Raw genomic sequence first — 24930 nt, forward strand, 5'->3', positions numbered from 1 at the left:
AAAGTCTCATTTTTCCTTTGAGCTGTGCTTATTCTTGTTCACTGGTGAGACTAGCACCACCATCTGTCATTCACCAGCAGAATTTGTCTTCCACAGTTTTGGCCACTTCATATTTTCACCTAGGTTATGCTTTCTGAATAATACCCCCTTCAGTGGCAATCCAGAACTAGATTTCAAATTATCATGGAAGAGCACCCCAAGGTTCATCTTTTGACATGAACCTACACTTGCTAAGACTTTGCTTCAGCTTCTAACGCTGAGGTTATCTTCCTAGCATGCTGCAATGAACGTCATCCTTCTCTCTACACGTCTCTACTGTTTTTCTCACTTCACCCATATACTACTATGCATCATCCCATTCACCTTCAAGAAAACAATGTCCCATTTTGATGTTCCCATCGCTCAAAACCTACCACCTATATTTGTTCAGATATAAGAAAAACCGCCTACAAGATTTCCCATATGTTTTTCTTAATAAATTGGGTATCCATAAAGCACATCCATTCATTAAAATCATTCCACTGTAGCTTAAAAGCCTGACAGCTCTAGGCAGCCGCTGTGCTGATTACTATTGGTATCTAATCTTACCTTAACATTTTCCCGGTGCTTCCGTGTATTCACTGATTGGCTTCTTATGTATTTAGATGTGCAACCTATCTTTTTCTCTGCTGTACAGAACCTGACACAATGGAGTCCTAGGCTCATAGCTAGAGTTTCTATGTACTCTGGTCATAGAAATAAAATCCACCATAAACCCACAAGGACACATCTGCACTAACCTTGCCTCAGGAAATTCATTTTCTAGAAGATACTGTGAAAAAGCTGAATTATATATATGTTTCTGATTGATAAATTGTGTGTATTTCAGCACATCCAAGCCACACAGAGACAAAAATAGTCTGCTGACTACTTAGGGGTACACAGATGCTTTATCACTAATTCCCTACATAGAGCATTAGTGATAGGACAAGAGGAAATGGCTTCGAGTTGTGCCAGAGGAGGTTTAGACTTGATATTAGGAAAAATTCCTTCACTGAAAGGGTTGTCAAAGCACTGGAACAGGCTGTCGATGGAAGTGGTGGAGTCACCATCCCTGGAGGTATTTAAAATACATGTAGATGTGGCACTTGGGGACACAGTTTAATGGTGGACTTGGCAGAGCTGGGTTAATGGTTGGACTTGATGATCTTAGAGGTCTTTTCCAACTTAAATGATTTTATAATTCTGTGGCATAGAGACATCCATGGCATATGGTCATAGGTATGTGCTGATGGGAAAACTGAAAATTACTCACCACGCTGCAGCCAGGGCAGTCAGGACCATTTTCACATGTCCTACGCCGTGCCTGGATCCCTCCTCCACACTGAGCAGTGCAGCGCTCCCATGGACCCCAGCTTGTCCAAAATACATGAGGGGGGCACAACAAATGCTCATTGCAGTACCTGTGAGAAGAGACAAACAAGGAGGCAAAGAATCTACTTAGTATCAATACAAGACCTCCCTGAAAAGCCCCTCATTTGCATAATTCAGATAGATGTTTGTACAAGGAAATATTTTATACAAAGGGCCTCTCGCTATTCATCAAGCACTGAACTAACAGTTGTCACACTGCACAGAGTGTTTAAACATTTGAGGGTTTCTATTTTTTTAGGCTGCAATTGCGTGGGTGAAGCATTTGTTTGCTTTATTCAGCGACTATACAATCCATGCAATGTAACCATGCTATTGTACTGCAAGCACATAAGCAAGATTGAAAACTACTTTATTAAAACCAGTTGTGGCTATACATCTGGGGCAGTCAAACATTTAGGCAGGCAGTCTTTTATCAGTCTCCAGCTAAGAATTGATTAGGATCCATCTCTCTCATCTTCAGAGACCTAAACTTGCTTTTTGCTTTCCACAGCGTCTCTGCTTTTATGGGCAAAATAAAAGTTAAAACATTGATTCTAGGCATAAAGAACTGTACTGTTTTCATAATGTTATTACTTTATCTTTTAAAAGGTGTTTTTAGCTATTATAATCCTTGAAGGATTTCCCAGTAGGCTGCAAACTGATTCAGGGGCCTAGCAGGTTCTTGGGGGAGGCAGGAATATTTTAATACTGAGCTGTCATTATTGTAACAAGACATTCAGACATGTGGGAAGGTCTCAGCTTTTAGAGAGCTTTTTTATTTTTCATAAAAACCAAAGATTCCTGATTTTTTGAGCGTGCCATCCAAAAACTCTAGCCACAGCATATGCTGCTTTTTAAGGAACCTCTACACAGGTCCAAAGGATTTGGGCCACCAGCAAGTGTGATGAGGGGTCTCTAAGAGACCAAGCTGTTACTTCAGATGAAACAAAGCCACAGCAGACAGAAAACAGACAACCCTGAAGATATGTTCTAATATTTTATGGATGAGTATGGGTAGCTTTTCCTATAATTACTGACTGTTTGAACGAATAAATCAACCTGTTACAGTATTTCCTCTGTTTTTACACCAGCCATCCAAAATCCAAATGTCTTCTTTTCCTTCTAACAAGTTTCCATCACTTTGCACTCTCCTGCACTGAAAACTGACTCTAATACTCCAGTTATTCATTTCTACAAAAAGAGAAATGACAGCATGAACAGTTGTCATTTATCGCATATGCTGGAGCCTATGATTTAAACTTTGTCCCTAGGTCTGAGCAACTCTATCAAAATTTAAAGGTGGGAGTGGGGTAAATAGAGGAGTGACAATTTTCTGTTTCTGTATAGCTAAGAAAATTATTAACAGCTTGGGCTGATCTTTCCTCAGCAACCTGAGGAAAAAACTCCCCAATCCTCAATATTTATGAATCTGGTGTCTCAGAATTCTTCAGTGCGTGATTTGGATAAATGCTTTTCAGCAGTGGCTTATACATAAATCACCTTTCTTTCCCCTTCTGCATGTTCAGTATTTGCAATTCACAGTTCACATTATCCCATCATTAAATAAATATAGGAGTTCTGCACCTGGATATTCTTTCCCTAAAACTCCAACAACTGAACACATTCTTTGTCACATGCAGTCATTTATGTGAATGTTTGTGACAGTTTGTCTCTGGGAGCATTTGTTGAGAATATGTACTCATGTAACATCAGCATTTTTTTAGTCAAATTAGTACATATTTTGCATAATTGCATTAGTTCTTAATGAAGATGTGCGAAGTTAATTTGGGACACACATATAGCAGGGCAAAGTAAGTCTGGCATAAAGCTGAGAATTACTTATGTTCAGCTATGCAAAAAGTAAAATTAAGGAACTCATCTTGCCTTGAAATATAGGCATGTACAGTGTAGCTATCTAAAAATGAAGTAGTCATCTAAACTTGAGCAACAGATCATGGAAAGAAACAGCCCTGTTAAAAATATTATTTATGTCACCCTATGTCTAATGTAGGTCATATAAATACATCCCTCAGTGTACAGATTTCTTTTCATTGACTATAAATGCTGCATGGGAAATGGACATCTAAGCTCCCATTACAGACAATGGAAATTTGGTCAATACAAAATATGGTGATTAGAATGATTAATTTGAAGAAATTTAGGAATATACAGTAGAAGGAGACAAATTACTGTTCTCCACAGCCTGTATTGACTAGATTTCTACAGACCATAGTGAAAGTTCAGACAGCTCATGCACGTATAAGCACTCACATTTATGAACACCTGAAGTTAGGTGTGACAGATCTCGCTTACATGAGAGATGCCACAATGCAGTGCCTCTTTTAGTGCCTACGTGTCCTACCACCCACTCTCTCATCTAAGCAGGACAAAGAAAAGAAACCTAATAACTGACACAGTAAGCACCTCAAAGCCCTAGCAATTTTGTTAACCAAGACTATTCAAAGATGCAGATGAAAAAAGCTCTAAAATCTCTATGCAAACTACTTCAGTTTAGGAAACAATTTTTTAAAAAAGCCAAGACCAGAGGTGTCAATTTTTCCTTTTCTTCACGAAAAGAAAAAACAAAACCCAACACAGCATACAAGTAGAATCTAATTTTCATTTCAGCCAGCCAGCCAGCCTCTGAAAACATCAGGTATGTTTTCACAGCTAGAGACATCCCTGCAATTGATCTTTGAGAGCTGTGCTACAGCATGGGTCTTTGAGCCAAGTTTCATTATATCTGTTCTTGGCTGCATTTCAAGTCACTCAGCAACCCTTTTTCCCTTTTGCTCTTTCTTCCCCTCTTAATTTTGTTCTCAGGATCCACTGGGCTAACATTTTACAGTAATTCAACAAAACATGCAATGCAAGAAACTTGAATCTGTGAAACCAGTGCCCTCTCCCCTAAATTAACTGCAATGAGGTCAGAAGGGAGAACAGCCTAGAGAAATGTGGGGTTTATATTATGACCCTTCATGTTTTCCCTTGTAGTGAACCCAAGTTCAAATGCCCTAATAAAGGAATTGTCATATTGGGGGAAGGGAGAACATCCTATGTCCAGTTTTCTCCACAGCTACTAGTTCCTACAGTAAATTTTACACCAGGCAATTTCAGTACAATTGGCGTTAGTATTCTTGTTCCTATAAAAATCTCAACCTTTAGTAAAACATCAATTTATACAATTTATGTCAGTGTTGCCATGCAGCCCTGAGTACTACAGGCATGACAGTTACAAATGTGTCCTTTTTATTCCACAGAGAGATGTTATTTAAACAAATACTTCTTAATTTTGAGCTATATTATACTACCACGTATTTAAGAAAAACAAACTAGCCTTCCCAATTCCTATGAAACGTACTGTTACGTGGTGGGTAGTTGTGATTACCAGCTGGTGGCTTACTGGGAAGCACAGACTATACTGAGGCTGATGGGAATGTCAGATGTCTTTAACTGAAGGCAGACACATGACACACACATGCCCTACGGGACTGAAATTTTTGAATTGGCAAAAATACCCACCCAGGAGACTGTGGAAGGTGGCAGGAGCTGGGGCATGTGGTCCCAGGGACTTTTGTGGAAGAGGAGGGAGCAGAGAAGGCAAGGAGGACTGGAGCTCCCACTTCCTAGCAGACAAGACATCCATGGGACTGTAAGCAAGCCTAAAGCCTTGTGGTGTTTGATCTGCTCTGCTGAAGGGAACTGGGCTTGTTCACACTGCTCAGAAACAAGCAGTGCTACACAGAGCAGGCATTTGACTCTCAGCAGTTCCTCTTTCTCATGGAAACAAGCTCAAAAGCTGAATGTCTGCTGGTGACTGTGTACAAAAAAAGAAACGTGACAACATCTACTGCTTCTATCCTTCTTATACACCCCAAAATATCCAGGACTTTCAGAGGTTTACTCCTTATCTGCAGCCAATTTATTTTTCTAATTGCCATGGGATTTTTTTCTTTCTATTCTTTCCTGTGTAATAAAAGATAAGTACACCCACTGAAAGAACTTTTAATGTGTTCCATGTCTGCATGGATAGGAGGGAGACCAGTGGACTTAATGAGGTCATATCTACAGCATCTTCCACAGAAAGGACAAACATTCTCACTTCATGATAATGTCAAGACAGGATACTACAGACTCTATATACTAAGATCTAGAGAGTTTTCCAGTAGCTTCAGTGAATATTTCTCATACAGGAAAAATCGGAAATTTTTAAGCCACTGAGGATTTCATCAGGATGTCTTCCATCTGGAGTCTTGACTTCAAAATTATTATCTGATTAGCAAATTTTCTTACAATGTTATTTTTATGCCCTCTCCACATTCTGTCTAAACGCACATCGGCTGTACTTTTAACCTACTTTTATAAGGGAAATTTGCATTGTAACATGAGCATTTGCTGCTATCTCTCAGCTGCTTTCCACCCCACACACACCCCTTTAGCAGCAGATATGCAACAGCTTAACCTATCTTCAACACTTTAAATTGGTAAATATTGCCATTGATTTCAAGAGAATGACCAGCAAGCACAGAACTGCCCTATAGATTAGCCATGATAGGATCATGGCTTTCATGCGGTAAAACAAACATACCCTAAACAAACGTTTAGCTCTTAACACATGAGCAAATACTTTAAAGATGAATATATGCATTCACATCTGCAGGTGAATTTACCTCAGATATACACTGCCTTTTCCGTGTTTGCTTTCTAAGGAGTTACGTACTGGATTTCTACTGAAATCACTGTTTGCTGAAAAGCTGTTTTAAGGTTTGGCATGATGTTGGCTGTGGAAAATGAATCCTACCTTTATACCCCTGAACATGTGAACATGATTAAAGTATGTGTGTTTATAAAGACAAATGCACACAATGTGTAAACCAAATAATTCAAATTTTCATTTTACATATGAGCTGGGTCATTACGAAAGTAAAATGCTAGGATATTTAGAAGCATCAACTGATTTAAATAAGAAAATCTCAGAAGTTGTTTTTTGGCACTTTGGATACAAAACCAGTAAATGTTTCTTAGGATTTACTACACATGTAATATTTGTTCAGCCTGCCTGAATGTACTGGGCTCAATTCTCAAAGGAACTGTTTCCATTTGGTGCAGATGTAACTCCAATAGGAGCGAAATGGTCAATTAGGACTACTGCAAATACTGGTACTCCATTGCCCTCCCAGCTAAAAACTCACTACAAGCTGTAAGAGCCATGAGGATGCTCCTAAAGCCGTAATGGCCCCAACCAGCTTCACCTGGAACCCCTGCCCACACCCATGGGCCAAGAAGCTCTATTCAACCTGATCCTAATCACAGCTTCTGCCTTAGCTTCCTTCCTGGACCTCTCTCATTGCCATGATATCACCTATGATACAGACTCTTGGTTGGATCTGGTCACAATCTCCAGGCTTGCCCTGCTTCCCTGCTGGGGTTGGTGGGCTGGGCCCTGGTTGGCAAGTTTCCCAGGACTCTCTGCTTTTTACAGCTCTGAAAAGATTTATCCAAGTACTTGGCTTAACACTGACAAAAACCCTGGCAAATAACTGATGCCTCATTCCTCTACCTGTTTTACAAATTATTTGACAAAATTCCCTAACTTATCACACCCTCTGGAAAAAAACCCTACTTAAAATGTTATAAAAGTATCCGGACATAACAGAGATGACAAACAAAACTAGGATAGAGGGAGGAAGGTCAGCTGTGAGCAAGCTGTGAGTGAGAGGAAGGTGCAGGGCCAGTGAGAGTGAACAATGTTTCAAGGAGACAGGAAAGAGTGACAGAAGAACTATGAGAGAAACAGGCATCCTGCAGTAAACTTACAGCCACATACATCCCAGATTGCTGCTGAACTAGACAAAGAGAGAAAGGACAAATAACCCACAGGCTACAAAAGCAAAGCAACATAAGCCTATTGTTCCTTCACAATTGTTACATACCAAAATTCATTCCTTATTAGCTGCCATTATTTCAACTCATCATAAGTACCACTTTCTATTTTGTAACTGCTTTTACAGTGCGCCCATTGTCTTAACACCCAACATATCTTACTATAATTAAGAAAATATTTCCCACAGTTTTCTTTATTTCTCTGAAACTTCTTGTTGGACTTTTATTCCATGTGAAACTAAAATGAACAATGACTACTAACATCTACAGTCCATAACCAAAAAGTCTATCTAAGCCAAACTACTTTCTTCTATATTTAGTCTCGTTGTGTCCTGCCCTGGACTGACCTCTCAGTCCAAGAAAATCAATAACTGTTATTCGTGGTGGGACAGAGCTAAGTAACAGCAGATAGAATCTACTTTGGTGGTGATGGCTTTTTGGTTGGGCAACCTATTTTCAGAAAGTAATTTAAAAAATAGCAAAATGCTCTCCACTGTGATGAAATGACAAATATTCATGGCCCTAAAAAAGCAAGGAATGTTTACCTGTTCTGCAATACTGATCCTTTAAGAGTTAGAAAGACTGGTGATCCGTTAATGCATAAATGTGTGATGCAACAATGCAATTCCTTCAATGAATCTCTTAATCTGAAGAAATGCCAGAGTTGATGTTCAATTAAATGCCTCACTGAAACTCATCATAAAGATTACTGAACTTTGTTTTCATCCAACAGCAACATAGGATACTACATCATCCATACAGAAACATTGAAATAGTTCTAAGTGCATATTGAGAGGAGTTGTATCCGCATACATCTCTTAGAACTGATGACTACAGGACTCCACATTCTTACACCAACACCAGTCTTCTGCTGTCTAGCCTTCTGGTATGCCTCCAGAAACAACATAATGCACACAAGAGTTGCAGTTTATCTTTATATATTCTAGCTTGATTTAAAGAAATATTTAATTCCTATTAAAACTGCAAACACGAAAATTAGAGACATTAGGGTGCATGTAAAATGGAATGAAAGGCCTGAACTTGACATTTGGAGCTAGTGACAAAATACTTAGTCTGGTGCCAAAGCAGTACATGACGAAATCAAAATCTGAGCTGACTTTATATGCTCAGGGATTAATATATATACAAACAACTAAAAAAAAGCCCAAGCATGAAACCTTACTAAAAGATATTTGAGTTCATGGTGTATTATATTTATTGAACAGAAAACAAAGCCCTTGAAACTTCCTTTCATGTTATAGAAATGCTTAATTCATTTATGACAGAAAAAAATGAACTCAAAGCATCAGTAACATAGTGCCGTGACCTTATTATATTTTGCTCTGAATTCTTGTCTTGAGGCTGGGCAAGTTACAATTCAAACACAGTGCAATCAATTTTCAAGGAGAATCAATTTTCAGGGTCTCAGGGGACACCAGCATGTTGCTTCAGCAGAAGCAACTGGCACTATCAGGAGCTCTCAGGTGGCTCAGAAGGGATGAAGCTAAGTGAAAGATGAAAGATCTGCTGCAGACCCACAGCCTTGTTAATGGGAATACTGCTACTGTACAGCAGTGAAGTTAAAGAGAGTGAAAGGAAGGGGAAGAGAAAACCAAGGCAAGTAAAAGAGAAAATGTCCTATGGAATACAACTGAGCAGAAGAAATTAAAACAGACAATAGAAGAAAGATAACTCACCTCTCCTCACGATTCTGTCCCACACAGACACGTCCTCCATGGCGCGGGGTTGGATTGCTGCAGGAACGCTGACGAACTTGAAAGCCTATTCCACAAGTGGTACTACAAGGTGACCAAGATGTCCATGGTGTCCAGCCTCCATTTCTGGTAGAATAAAAAGCTCAGGCTCTGTCATCTGTTATACATAGCGAATGGCTGATTAGGTGTGATTGACAGCAGAATCTGGCCTATTAATATATCTGTTGAAGTCATTAATAGCGCATTGTGTTCCATTTCTTCAAGAATACTGAACCAAAATAAAGGTACTCTGATCATTCCATATTCCATGCTTCGTAATCAGCAACTGCTAAAATTACCCTGTCACACAAGAAGTACAAAGTTATGAAGCTATTTAGTTGCTTTTGGTCACTTTATTCTGGGCAAACTTCATATGCAAATTCTTGTATCAAAGTTCTGAAGATAATTTTTAATTATATACTGTTTTCAGGGAGATTAAAGTGTCAAATTTTGCTACCCCTTCTGAAAGCAAAGTGATTAAAGCCTGGAGGAAAATGAGGCTCAGAGGACCCCATATTGCTGTCTACAACTGCCTGAAAGTAGGTTGTAATGAGGTGGGGGTTGGTCTCTTCTCCAGTGTAACAAGTGACAGAACCAGAGGAAATGGCCTCATGCTGTGCCAGGGGAGATTTAGATTGGATATTAGGAAAAATTCCTTCACAAATAGGGTTGTCAAGCATTGAAGTGGTGGAAGGAAAGTGGTGGAGTTACCATCCTTGGGGCTATTTAAAAGACATAGATGTGGTGCTTAGGGACATGGTTTAGTTGTGGACTTGGCAGTGCTTATTAATGGTTGGACTCGATCTTGAGTGTCTTTTCCAGCCTAAATGATTCTATGATTCTAAAGGAAAAAGAGTATTAATTGTCAAAAAGCATTAGTTCTCAATTTCAACAGGATACTCTGATAAGACATCAATACCTTTTTTGTAATACAAAAAAAAAGCTAACAGAATTCACATGCTGTACCTTGCATTTGGGAACTTTTAGAAAGGACGCTCCCATTCCTCCCTAATATACCATAGAAAAAAATAATTATTCTAATTAAGTTAAAAACTTTCAAACCATAAATGATAGAACCTGAAATTGTGTTGTATACCTGGAACAGTTGGCAATCTCCATGGTTGGTCCTTCACACAGCCAACCTCCACACTGAGGAGCAGGACTGTCACATACACGTGTCCTGCAGACACAGGAACCAACACTGGCACCGTCAGTGTGGGTGCAAGGTTTCCACTGTGACCATGTTCCAAAATGTCCATCCACTGTCAGATTCCTCATCTAGAAACAAACACAACAGAAAAGCTTACCTGAGGCCTGACAGTTCCTTCATAAAACTTCTCTATTTTGCAGTGCATGAAGGTTCAGCCTTCAGACATAAACAAAAAAGCCTCCTCTGGAGAAGTATAACTTCCAGACAGCAAGCTCCCCTTTTAATTTCTGTAGCTGCATAATTTCCATGACTTCTGACCGATATGAGCCACTGGATGTCAACACTATAGCAATAACAGTAATCACAACTAACTGTTACCTTTCACATTCATGCTTGCCTACAGGGAGTCAATAGAAACTATAGTTTCACTTTCTCCATTGTCTTCTGATGACTGTGTTCCCTGCTTTCCAAAATTTTTCTGTGAAAATGGAATCTGGATACTGACTGTAAAACCCAAATCTAGATCAAAAGGAAGAGCCAGCAGAGGATAATGAAAAAATGAGGATACTATGAGGATGGTGAAGCACTGGAACAGAGAAGCTGTGGATGCTCCATCCCTGGAAGTGTTCAAGGCCAGGCTGGATGGGGCTTTGAGCAACTTCGTCTAGTGGAAGGTGTCCTTGCCCTTGGCAGGGGGGTTGGAACTAGATGATTTTTAAGTTCCCTTCCAATGAAACCATTCTGTGATTCTGTGATACTGTAATAGTCCAGGGTAACAAAACTGGATCAATCAAACTCATATCTCCATGATGAGTGTCTCTTTTTGACAACAGTTTTTTGAAGCATATAGTACCATTTCATAAAAGTGAAATGTGGTTTTAAATATGACAGATGCTAAATATCAGATGTAATTATATGTATAAATCCTATAAACATCTCCAAAAAGCAGCACCTAACACTACATGATGAGACAGTTAGTTCCTGTAGAATTCAATTATTGACACCTTTGGCTGGAAGGGTCACACCATTCTTATCTTGACTGGAATGTTTCCACCAAGCAGTTATAACACATTTAATAAGAAATCTTTACTGTCCAGCTGAAACAAAATGAGCTAATGAAAACTGCAGCAGCCTCCATGGCTACTGGAATTTCTAAAAAAAATGGGGAGGGACAACAGCTCTCAACAAAAACAGACTTTCATATTATCCTTTTAGCATCTTGACAAATCTGTGATCCTAAATAGAAATGATGGCCACTTTTTCACTTAAATGCTATGGAATTTGTCTTTTGATTGCCACATTTTAACTTTCAGTCAAGACAACAGTACTAACAAGTGCAGGCTAAATAGCATTTAAAGTGACTCTTAGTTGAAAATAAATATGTATCAGTTGTAGTCATGCATATTTCATCAAATGTGTATGAACATACCAATATAATATTTGCTTATATATTGAAATAGGAATTACAGTTGTAGATTGTCATAATTGATCTGAAATGGTGTCTCTCTTTGCTATTTTGAGTACTGTTTCTTTTTAACAGTGGTAAGAGAAGTATACATTTCACAAATAATTTGAAGATACAAGAGATTCGATTACAGCACAAGACATGCTTTCTCTGACACACTGGGTGTTGGCTGATTCATTCCACTGTGGCAATAATTTCATAATTTCACTATTAATTACCTTTCTCACAATTTTATTTTTCACAGATATAGCTTGTCCATGGAACAGCTACGTGCACATTCTGTAATCTATAACTGACATAACCACCATTCATCATTTCAAAATTCTGCTGACAGATGCTTATTGAAAATAATTCACCCACCTTTGCTCATGCAGAGTATACTCTGTTGGTTTTCATAAGACAACAGAAAATACTTACTTCTTGTTAAGTGGCAAGTACACCCATTCTCTCTTACACTTCTAGTCTAACAAATATGCATAATTCATAAACTAACAATTATATGTTTCCAATCTAATTAGTATCAGGAGTGTGAAAATGTCTTTATGGCTTTCCATTTCTGTGCTGGACTAAAACATCTTTATTGTTGCACCTACAGTTATAAACTAAAGCTACAGTTGTCTATGGTTACCATAATTTATATTAAGTGGCAGGGAAAGTATAGATAAAACATGGCTGAAAGCTTGAGCTTAGAAAGATAAACTGGTGGCATATTTCTCTCTCTTCATTTTTTTTTCCCTGCTCCTGAAAAGATCATCCCACTGTGGTCTCCGCTGTTCCCTGAGATTCACCTGCTCTGCCTCTCCGTGAATATCTCCCTTTCAGAAGTGTTATCAAACAATTTCATCATATGACTACAGGAAAGCAAAATGTAGTGATGAGGGGCCTTTTTAGCCCTTGCCAGAGTCCATGTCCATTAACCTTTTACAATCTGACACACCTCAAGGGCAAAATCACAATCAGTCAGACAATATGGCTGCATTATCCTGGCACAGCTACAATCTACTTTCTCTCTCTATCACCCCATTTTTGTCACCCTTTCCCTTCTGCAGATACCTCTAGACCTTTCTTTCTTTCTAATGTCCTCCAAATATCAATCTTTGTCTTGAGCCTCTCTGCACCCACCTTGTCTTCCTGGTTTGTACTCAGAGTAAAGGTCACATCTTCAGTGACTCAGTTCTTAAATCTGTCATGAGATCTCTGGTTTGAGATTACTTTGTGTAGAATGCAGTGAATCTGGAGTACCTACTGAAGCTGTTAATGAATTCAAGTAAGATCCCATACTACACTCTTTCTCTGAGCACAACCATAAAAATAAACCCATTTCATGTTGCATACTTATGTTACAAAAAATAAAGCCAAAACAAAACAAAAACCCCCCAAATATTTTTTAGAAAAATTTTTATTTTCCTTGTAAAAGCTCTTTGATGATGTCAGTGTATTTTTAAGTGACAGATTGCAAGTCCCACTGGAAAATATTTCAGAAAAACAATTAACCTTCATTACCATCAAAAATATTGGATGAATAATAGGGATAACTGACTGACTGGAAGAAGCTTAAAGTAGATATAAGTGCCATAGAATTAATTACTATCTATATTTATATACAGTTGCTGTATTCATGCCAACTGAAACAATAACGTAAAATCAAATTGAGAATTAAAATCAAAGCAAGATAACCAAAAGAACCACATCTTTCACAATTGATTTTCAAAGTTCAGAGTGATGGTAACACAGATGCTCAGCTACCTCTCCTAGTCCCCTCCCTGCTCTACCATGACATGCCAATAAATATTCAGCCATATGAATAATTCCCTAGGAAGAAATTTCTCAAAGGTAACTGATCACACTTTTTATTCTGGGCTAAACTAGTGTATAAACAGACTTCTCCATCATCCAAGTTTAGAAGAAACCAGTCACGCATTAATCTAAAAAAGTTTTTATAATGTTAAAGAGACGAATGTAATTTTACTAACAATTAAGCTATTGGAACCAATCGGCACCGGAAGAGGGATGGTAAAAGGTTTCAAATAGTCCTTTATGTTCTGCCTGCAACAATATCTTAAATATATGTAGCCCATATTAAGGATGCACATAGCCTACAAAATTAAATTCGTTACATCTTGGCTTATATATCCTGTGAACACAGCACATAAAAATGCTATAAAAACAAATATTTGAAAGCCTCTCTAAGCAAAATTGTAATTGATTTCAGTTTGCCAGAATACAGTGTTATTTTAAAGGAAATTTTCTATAACATTTTCAAATTTGTTCAATAATGTGCTACTTGGTGTTTAGGGGTTTAAGGCAGTAATGGAGTAAAAGTACACTTTTCAATTTAGACAGATAATTGTAAAGTCTTCCTTATATTAGGCTATCTCAATCTGCTTAACTACAAAATTTCTTTGAAGGTTCACTAAACCTTTGCATCTCTGATTGGCCATATATAAGTCTCACAGCTATGGATGAATTTCTGAGCAAGCCTTAGGTGCTCCCCTGCTTTGACTAGTCTGCCATATCCTAGGCAACTGTCATATAATAGGTACTAAATAATTGTTTTTCCAGTTGAACGAAACAGAATTGAATCATGCTTTCTAAATCATTCATACTTCCCCCTCCACCCCAATTTGGCCTTCTGTTTTATACCTATGAAAGAAAATAAGGGCTAATACCGCAATTCGAAGACTGAGCACAGCAGGTAGGCTGCTCATGAAAGTATCAACCAACGCACGCATTTCAGCAAGCCTTCCACATAAAGCAACTAAGCCACTAGCAAAATCCCCACCCACAAAACCACTTTTAGCCTGTGGAATTACCACATACTCCACATACTTGGAAATTAATATAATGTGCAGCGCCTTTAGTTACTTGCCAATCAGGGAGGCAAGGACTGCACTGGTGACTGAATCCAGACTTTCTGTGAGACAATGACTATGTCTATATTAGCAAGTGGTGTGTACACACACTGCAAATCTCGAAAATAAAAGTTGATGTTGAAGACTTGACACATACACCATATGTATTTTGTGGGCTTTACTTTGGACTTGCTTTAGCAACAGATGGAATACCTAGTAGTAGTTGGAGCATTTTTGCTTTAATTTCATCTGAAAGTAGTGTGGCTTGTGTGCTTCAAGACTGCTTTGTGATGTGAACCAATGAACAGTAAGTATATGGGAAAAATTGTAGTATTTGCCCCAAATTTGTGCCTGATTTCAGCCCAAATGCTAATGCAGATGAATTCAACACAAACATTTTTTATGAGGCCTCTGTGTGAGAGCATGGATGCAAAGGACAGGACAAGACATAAACATTTTTTAAAAGTTTTAAAAATTGAGAAAAAATGTTTAAAAATTGCTGTTTAATGTCAAACACAGAACACAGGAGCAAGTTCTCAAGGACCTCAGAATCAGTGTAGTGATTTCTATCTATGAGGCTGCTGCAACACATGTAGAGATCATAAATCAAAGCTGGAAGAACTTGATATTAATTTTGCACACCTCTAGTTCACTAAACAAAGCCTAGCTTAAGAGAGCTGGATAACCACATGGAGAGTAGAACATGAATGTCATATGAGTATAAATTCATAGATGTGTGTGCTCCAGTGATAAGTGGGGACAAGTTCAAGAAGTCCTTACTAGTAATGAAAGCAGAATTGAGTTGGAAAGGCTCCCTCTTCCTGGGCAGAAGGACAAAGCAGCAAGAGTCTTCAAAAAAAAAAAAAGAGCTCAGTAGCACATGGAAGATTCTTCTTAACCCCTTTTTGTGAGCTTTGGAGTGAGGGAAAGGAATGAATATTAAAACGTCACCAGAACCACATTAAAAATGAGAGATGCAAATCAACTTTGTTGTTGTTTTTATTATTATATTAAATTTATTTGAAATAATTTTTAAAGAAAAGTGTCAAGCCACACCTCGGTCATTGATGTGGATGAGACTTAACTCATACAATTCACCCTTACAATTCATGGACTTTTAAAGTTATTTGGCTTTTTATATTAGCAACAATGATCCTAAAAGAAAAGATCATACCACTAGTGATTAAACTTTTTCATAGTATACAATGGAGAAAAATCCTGCAGAGAAAAATGTGTCAATATCTCTAATCTTAGAAAACATTCGTTTTCAAGGTGGGGACACAGATATTACAGATAAAAACCAACCACCCTTTGAAAGTATTCTAAATAATTTTATCATAACAGTAATTTGATATGAAATGGAAAAGCAACAAAATATTCTGCTAAAATCTGATAGGAAAACCTAAGAAAAATGGTATCAAATACAGTTTTCTGAGCTTGAAAAATCTATGCCAGTTTGTTTTTATGAAATTTGCACAGAATCAAAGGTTTTAAGAGATAAATGAATGCATTTGGACTTACTGGACACACGGTAATGCTTTGCTCCCATTGACTCATACTCAGACTTTCTTCCAGTGTTGTGCATTTCTTCATCACCATGTCCCAGCCACAATAGGGGTCTTGGGATCCAATGCATGCACTGTAAATGAAAACCAATCAGATAACTCGGACATTTATCTTCATTTGTAGTGACCAAAGATCTCTAAATAACTATGTAGCACCTCTTCATATTTCATAGGCAGAAAGTGAAATTGTGGTATGGCAGATGAAACGAACAAACAGAAGAAAAATTAATTTGAATGCCTACACAAAGCCAGGATTTCTTTAAATGCTTTCTTTTCTGTATGTATGCATGGTATGTTGTCAAGAATGATTATTATACTTATTTACTAAAGAATTACAGAATTTCATAAAAAGGGTATGTTGTCTACTTCAAGCAAAGATTTCAGGAGTTATAGTTCTTAGTCTTTTCTATCAGTTTTGGAATTACATACATCTTTGGCAGAAATCAGGAAACCTTCTGATCTATTTTCCGCACTGGTGTAAAATCTGTAGAAATAAACTCAAAGGGGCACTGGTGGCTGCCATCACACCCCTTACACATCCCGTGCTGCTCTTAACATTCCCTGTTAGTGGCACATGAGGAGGGAAAAAAAGGGTTAGAGAGAAGGATGGCAGTCCAGTTTCATACAGACTCTGAAAGACCCACCATACAAAACTAGAAGTTCATTTCTCTACTAAATAGCAGGTTTCTCTTGCTACTGATAGGTCGAACATTAACAGTCCAGGCAATACATCTGCAGCTTCACAGCTAAAGACGCATAAGAAAGGAGCTGGAAATACCATTATAGTGAAGCATAACATAATTTGTGTTTTCTGACCATGGCATGATCTACTCAACACCTGGTCTACTGACACCTGAAGGGATGCACCTTTCTCAGAGGGAAAAAGGAGTTCTAGCACAGGAGCTAGCGGGGCTTGTTGACAGAGCTTTGAACTACTAGCTTGGAAGGGAGAAGGGACAAAACCAGGCTCGCTAGTGATGAATGATGGGATTGCGTGCCAAAACTTGAGGAAACGAATACTCATGGGATCACTCAATCTGCCTCAAGAGGTGTTGGCTACAATGTACCACCCCTGAAATGTTTCTACACCAATGCACACTGCATGAGGAACAAACAAGAGGAGCTTGAAGCTTTGGCCCAGTCCCAAAGATTTGACATCACTGGCATAACCCAGTGGCATGAAACCTGTGACTGGAATGCCCTATTGGACAGTTACAAGCTCTTCAGGAGGGACAGGCAGGGCAGAAGAGGCAGAGGGGTGGCATTGTATATAATAGAAGGGTTAAAATGTATGGAGCTCACAGCTGGCACGGTACAGTTGAGAACCTCTGGGTAAGAATCAAGGGACAAACAAATAATGTGGGTGTCATCATGGGAGACTGCTATATAGACCTCCCAGCCAGGACGATGATGCTGACAAATTATTCTTTGAGGAACTACGGGACACTTCCAAGTCAACTGCCCTTATCCTTATGAGGGACTTCAACTTGCCAGACATTAAGTGGGAGCATCGCACAGCTGGTACAATCCGAGCCAGAAAATTCCTAAAAAGTCTGGATGACAACTTTATGGAACAGGTCCTAAGGGACCCGACTAGGAGAGATGCACTCCTTGATCTGCTGCTTGTCAATAGTGCAGATCTCATGAGCAAAGTGGAGATTGGTGTCCATCTTGACCATAGTGACCATGAAGAGATTGAGTCTAAAATCTCTGTTGACAGGAGGAAAAGTGCCAGCAAAACCTCAACTCTGGACATGAGGAGAGCAGACCTTGGGCTGCTCAGGGAATTAGTAAGTAAGGTCCCCTGGGAAAATGTTTTTGCGGGTGGTGGGGTCCATCAGTGCTGGTCACTTTTCAAATATCACCTCCTAAGGGCACAGGAGCAGCAATTCCCAAATGTCAGAAGTCAAGCAGGTGAGGCAGAAAGCTGGCTTGGCTGAACATGGATCTTGTCTTGGAAATAAGGCAAAAGAGGAAGGTGTATACCCAGATAAATCAAGGTTAGGTGACATGGAAAGAATTCAGAGATGCTGCCTGCCTCTGTAGGAAGAAAAGTCATGTGGCCAAAGCTCAGCTGGAGTTGAAGCTGGACAGAAATGTGGGGGGCAATAAAAAGAGTTTTTTCAAATGTATTAATGTCAATGGTCAGTAAAGAAATAAAATATCATCAGCTCATTATAGGATGAGGATGGTCACCTCACAAACAGGGACAGAGGCAAGGCAGAGGTGCTTAATGCTTTCTTTGCCTCTGTCTTCAACATAGATGATGCACCAAGGGGCATCTCTCCTATTAAGAGAAGCTGAGAGAGCTGGGACTGTTTAGACAAGAGAAGAGAAGGCTCAGAGAGGATCTCATCAATATGTACAAAACTCTGACGAGAAGGTGCAAAGAAGGGGATCCACAGTCTTTTCAGTGGTGCCAAGTGACAGGACCAGAGACAATGAGCACAAACTGAAACACAGGAGGTTTCAACTGAACATCAGGAGACACAATGTTATGGTGAGGGTGACTGAGCACTGGCACAGGTTGCCCAGAGAGGTTCTAGAGTATCCTTCCTTGGAGATACTCAGAAGCCACCTGGACATGGCCCTGGGTGGCCCTGCTTGAGCAAGAGGTTGGACCAGATGACCACCAGAGACCCCTGCCAACCTCAAATGTTCTGTGATTCTGTCCTCAGAAATTTAGGTGTTTTATTCCTATTTCTATTTATCTACGGCATTCCTCATGTTCCATGTTAACATCTGACCAAAGACAGACTTACTAATTCCCTAGTATGCTATTCCATAATACCATCACAGAGGATTCTTAGTGCTTATAAATTTCAATGAAATTGTTTCTACAGTACACTTGGCAACATGGATTGCCAGTACTATGTAGGAGCATAGCTCCCATCTGCAAAATGGGCACAGTGTAAGAGACATAATAGTCAAAACTCCATGAGTACCCCTAATTAGGCTGCCAGTTCAAATATAAAGCTTTCAGTTTAGGAGATTCAGTGTTCAGGAGAGAGTTCCCACTGATGGCTCTTGCAGCTGTGAGTACTTAATATTTTTGTAACTCAGGCTGCACATGTTTCCATTTAATTATCTAGAAAGTGAGGACGAACATTAATGCAAATTGTGGAAAGTTTAAAGTGTCTTGGTCTTACAATGTTTGCAAGATATGATGTTCAGTGTTCTCCTTCAGAATACCTCTGATAAAGCATGTGTTTTATCAGAAAAGAATAAAAAATCAAATTAAAGGCTGACATAATGCAAAATTGGCAACATCAGAAGTGTTAACGTTGAAGTGAAAACTTCTGCCTCAAAGAAGTGCTCACCTTTCTAACTTCAAAGTGTTCATATTTATAAATGCAGTTATTACACTTTAGAAACTTTTTATTAGAAACAAAAACATTTTAAGGTCAGTATCCTTTCACTTAGAACTGTACTCCCTCTTTCGTGGGAATAAGCTGATCCTTCTCCCACTCTGTTCTTACACCCCATATCCTCTTTTGATTTTGCTTCCACTTTACCTTCCACTCAGACAAATCAAAATGGCTTGCACTTTTCATTAAAAGTCACTGAGAAGTTATAAATAAGGAGCTAAAAACATACTTTGACTGTTCTTTTTACTTTCTGGTATCAAAACAGGAAGTTTCATGGAAGAAATAAAAGTTCTTGTACTGCTAGGACAAAGCATGTTCAATCACTTTGTGGACACTGAACATGGTCATTTCAGTAGCTGACCAGCTTTGGAGAGTACTGCAACAAAATAAAATGAGGTGAATCTTTTCAGAATTTAGTTAAGAAAGTCCACTGAAAAATGGATGCTTTGTCTGTTCATCCCAGTAGGCACCAACCCACATCTCTAAGTATTCACATGAGTTGTCCCAGCACTGCTAAAACTGGCAATTTTGTGTGGGAGGGAAATTCATGAATAAAAGTGAATCGGTTCATTCTAAGACTCTTGATGCCACTTACCCTATCAGCACTCTCTACAAAAACATTCAACAGCTTTTGGCTTCTACTGATCGATTCTAATTTTTCTTTATGTTGTCACTTCACATTTTTTACCAAACATAAATGTTAGGTAGTTGAGTGTCCCTCCTGCAAGGCATTCATTTGGCTGTGATGATTTAGTATGCCTACTGACAGTGATGCAACACTTCAACAATGGATTTTGACTGATTAGTAACAGAACTGTAAGTCACCTCACTCTAAAGCAAGTCAGCAACAGCAGGTCTTTTTCTTCAGCTATTTTATAATTATTAACAAGTAGGCCAGCAAGACTGCTCTACTTCAGTTACATTTGAGATGATTTATTGAGACGGAAAATGAGGCAGAATTGAATATAATTCAGAGCAAAATATATAAAAAATCCCATACAGATTTAGACTAAAAATAATTTGTTATGTGTGCACCAAAGAACAAAAAACCCCGTAAGTTTAAAAGCTATACCCTGATACCCTTGATTTCAGAGAGATTTTTAAATCTCCTTTTAGGGGAAGAATATATTCCCACATGAATATACATTGCAAGTGCTAATCAGGCATCCTCTGGAGATGTAAGATTTTATTCATACAATATAAATGTAAGAGGTGCATCTTCCAAGACTGTTCAATGAAACTTTTTTTTGTCTTTACCTATACACAGCATTTTGGAGAACAGACTCTCTTGACCCTTTCAATAATTTCTACTGAAATATCCATGCTACATAGTTCCAATTACCATCAACTGTGATCTGACACTTTGTACACCAGGAACTGAACTGGGGTCACCATCTTATTTCACAGAAGCCAGATTCATCACTGCAAATCTGAAGAGAAACCTGAAGATAAAAGCCTGACTCATGTTCCAAATGCATGGTTCTATCCATTTCTGAATGAATACATGAATCTAATACTAGACTTCTGTACAAATATATCTATCAGTGTTTTCATTACTACTGGTTTTGCACTATATACATATATATGTGTGTGCAATGAAGAATAGGGATCTGAAGATATAGATGGATGATGTAGAAGAGCATAAATGGTAGGGACACAATTTATAAAGTCCTAGGAGCTCAAAATAAGATGCATGTCAAATACTCAGGATCCTGCTTAACCCTTTCCTGTACTGCTAAGAAAAATCAAATCCTTTAATCATCTCAGACACTCTGAGTGAACTACTTTTGCTTCCTCTTACTTGAATTTCTGTAAGACAATCAAAATGTATTTAGGTACAATTCAATCTTGCAATGCCACTGAGAATACCAGCTTTAAACCTACAAGCTCCTCCCATCAAATCCAGAATCAGGAACCTTCCACAGAATCACAGAATATACCAAGTTGGAAGGGACCCACAAGGATCATCGAGTCCAACCCCTAACGCTGCACAGGACCATCCCCAGGAGTCACACCATGTGCACCAGAGTATCATCCAAACACTGCTTGAACTCTGTCAGGCTTGGTGCTGTGACCACTTCCCTGGGGAGCCTGTTCCAGTGCCCAACCACCTGCTGGGTTAATAACCTTTTTCTCATATCTAACCTAAACCTCCCCTGACACAACTTCAGGCCATTCCCTTGGGTCCTGTCACTGGTCACCACAGAGAAGAGATGAGTGTCTGCCCCTCTTCTTCCCTTCACGAGGAAGTTGTAACTGCAATGAGGTCTCCCCTCAGTCTCCTCTTCTGCATGCTGAACAGACCAAGCAACCTCAGTCACTACTAATACAGGTTCCCCTCAAAGCCCTTCGCCATCTTCGTTGCCCTCCTTTGGACACTCTCGAGCAGCTTATTATCTTTCCTATATTGTGGTGCCCCAAACTGCACACAATATTCCAGGTGAGGCCGCCCCAGTGCAGAGCAGAGTGGGACAATTCCCTCCCTTGACTGGCTGGCAATGCTTTGCATGATGCCCTTCAGGACACGGTTGGCCCTCCTCGTTACCAGGGTACACTGCTGACTCACTTTTGTGTATACATTTTTATGTATAAAATTTGTTTATAACACACAATTTTCTGAATGTTGTTGCTTCCAATTGACTCTACTTGAAACAAATGTGAAACACAACTTTCAGAGTATGCACTCCATCCTCTCGACAGATACATATACTGACAAAATCTCCTCTCAATTTTCTCAAGGTTGAACAGGTCCAACTCCCTCAGCCTATCCTCAAAAGAGAGATGTTCCAGTCACCTACTCATCTTTGTTGCCCTCTACTGGATTTGCTCCAGGAGTTCCATGTCTCTCTTGTCCCGAGGAGCCCAGAACTGGACACAGTACTCCAGATGTGGCCTCACCAGGGCTGAGTAGAGGGGCAGGATCACCTCCCTCTACCTGCTTTTCCTAATGGACCCCAGGATACCTTTGGCATTCTTGGCCTCCAGGGCACACTGCTGGCTCATGGACAGCTTGTTGTCCACCAGGACCCCAGGTCCTTCTCTGCAGTGTTGCTTTCCAGCAGGTCAGCTTCCAGCCTATGCTGCTGCACGGGCTTATACTTCCCCAAATGAAGAACCCTGCATTTGCCTTTGTTGAATTTCAGACAGTTCTCTGGCCATCGCTCTGGCCTGTCAAAGTCGTTCAGAAGGGCTGCACAGCACTCTGGGGTATTGGACACTCCTTCGAGCTTTGTGTCATCAGCGGACTTACTGAGAAGGCATCTGTCCCTTCATCCAAATAATTGATAAATAAGTTAAACAATACTGTCACCAGTATTGACCCTTAGATGACACCACCGCCATTCAGCCATTTCTCCATTCACCTCATTGTCCACTCGTCTAACCCTCACTTCTTGAACTTGCCTATGAGAAACGAAAGTTACTATGAGTAACTACTCCTAACTTAGAATTCCTGAATATTTTGGTATTTTTTAAAGCAAAGTAATTACATCATGACATATGAAAACCACATGCCTGATTAAAATTTTTATTTCTTAGCTCACTTTGTTCAAAATAATATCCTACTAATAAAATCTGAACTGCAAATATGTAGTCAGGTCTATTTTGTTTTCTTACATCCTTGCAAACTGAAAAAAAAAGACATTTTTCTTCTCATAAGGCTACTTCAATAAATAAATTGGGAGCAGGCTGTAAAATTCTTGTTTGACAAAAATGTCTCCTTACAACAAAGTGCATAGATCACGCTTTAAACAGTTGTGACTAGACTTTTCAGGTAAAGCAAAATGTAAATGAACAGTTTGTCTCTGATGCATTTTGTTGGCCAGATAGATAGACACTTTCTGCAAAAAGCTTCATCTTCACAGAGGCAGACAGGGTCAAGATCAGTTCTGAAGGGATTGAATTGATTCCCTCTGAAGTATGGGACTAATATTCTACTTCTTTTGAGTGAGAAAAACTTATTATTCTGCTTATTTGATAGTTCTGCTGTCTTTACCAGTGTTCTCATAAGTTCACACCAAATGAAGATAATTGTATAGTGTATCTAATACTCAAAAAAAGACTTGCCATTTTTAATATATGCTTATAATCTAGTCTTGCAGCCAGGATTATGGTTTATTGCAGTCTTGGAAATTTATGATGATTCTGATTTTGGAATATTACTCTGGAATCACTAATTCAGATCAGTTCTCATGTGATTCAGACAGTCTAACGCATCAGTGCATTTCTCAGATTTAAACTAGAATAAAGCCTGTGTATTTTGAAATCAGGAAATCCACCTGGACATCCAAAAACAACTATTTTAAATGATTATTTCAAAACAGTAATTTCAATTCCATGTGTTGGCAAGGTCTTCTGGACACATGAGCATCTAGTAATGGTTTAGACCTCATGTTCATCATCAACTTGTATAGTATTAGAATATAGGAATAATTATTTTACTGTGTAATGTTATAGAATGTTTATTACCAGGAAATGGTAATGTCATGGTTTGAGATTGGCCCCCCCTCGAGAAGAGGGGGACTCAGAGGTGATTGGGTGCCAGGGCAGTGTTCCCTGAAAGCCAATCACCACTCACGTTGTTCGCTTCTGCTCAAAATCAGATATACACAGCCCACCGGAAGTGGTTGGCAAGTTCTGTGTTGGCAAGAGTTCTGCTGTTGGTGTCTGCTGCGTGTAGGTGTGGAAGGCCAGGGGGTGGCTGGGCTCCCTCTCCCCCCTCCGGGGGGGAGAGGGGAGCCCTGCAGCCCCCCCAGCTCTGCCTAGCCCAGAGCAGAGTTAGAGGCAGCATTTTGAGTGTGTGCAGTGAGGGAAGAGACTCACGTGAGCACCTGAATCTGACTTGAGGTAAGAGGAGAGAGGCTGGCTTTTGTAGCCAAGCCTTCTCCCCCCTCCTTTTCTACAGCTAAGCTGTGGAGGGGGGCTTTCTGTCCCTCCACTGTAAGTGGAGGAGAGGCTCAGCATTGAAGCTGAGCCAAGTGGACGGGCTGTGGAGGTAGGCCCGGCACTCGGGAGAAAGAGTCCCAAGCGAAATTGGAGACGGACCCCGCCCAGAGACAGGGAGAAGGGGCCCGGAGGATGTCTCTGCCACGCAGGACAACCGAAAACCTGAGGAGAAATCCACATGCCAGGACGTGGACACTTGATAAGCAGAACCACACTGCAGCAGCCTACGAATCAAGGTATGAGAGAGATCACACAGCGGCAGGAGAGCAAGGACTCAAAGCTATCTTCTCGGACTTCATGAGGAGGAGAGAGACTGCAACAAAACAACTGGAACTTGGTGAGGGGGGAGCGTTCGGGCCCAGAACACTCCCACAGAGGGATTGGTTACTTTCCAGCCTTGAAAAGGCTCTTTCCTGGACTGAACTTAAAGGAGGGGCTTGAAAGGACTGGTTGATAGAAATGTAATATATATATAGTTGTCTTTAGCTTGTATAGTATTTATTTGTGTAAATAAATGTATATACTTCCCCTTCCCCTATAGAAGCCTCTGGCCTGAA

At 39.6% G+C, this 24930-nt stretch overlaps 1 protein-coding gene across 7 annotated transcripts in view; it reads right to left on the minus strand.

Annotated features, from left to right (window-relative positions):
* Window positions 1-24930, minus strand: part of SEMA5A (semaphorin 5A) — a 329582-nt gene that overhangs the window by 70905 nt on the left and 233747 nt on the right. For all 7 annotated transcript variants that reach the window (XM_027681100.1, XM_027681135.1, XM_027681108.1 and 4 more), the window contains 4 exons: window positions 16018-16135; window positions 10126-10307; window positions 8973-9116; window positions 1295-1442 (listed from right to left, as the gene is read on the minus strand). In XM_027681100.1, the coding sequence (XP_027536901.1) occupies window positions 1295-1442; window positions 8973-9116; window positions 10126-10307; window positions 16018-16135 (592 nt within the window). The remainder of the gene's footprint in view (window positions 1-1294; window positions 1443-8972; window positions 9117-10125; window positions 10308-16017; window positions 16136-24930) is intronic.

This window comes from Neopelma chrysocephalum, unplaced genomic scaffold (genome assembly GCF_003984885.1).
Source record: "Neopelma chrysocephalum unplaced genomic scaffold, ASM398488v2 Primary Assembly neopelma1_22b, whole genome shotgun sequence".
Classification (NCBI taxonomy): domain Eukaryota; kingdom Metazoa; phylum Chordata; class Aves; order Passeriformes; family Pipridae; genus Neopelma; species Neopelma chrysocephalum.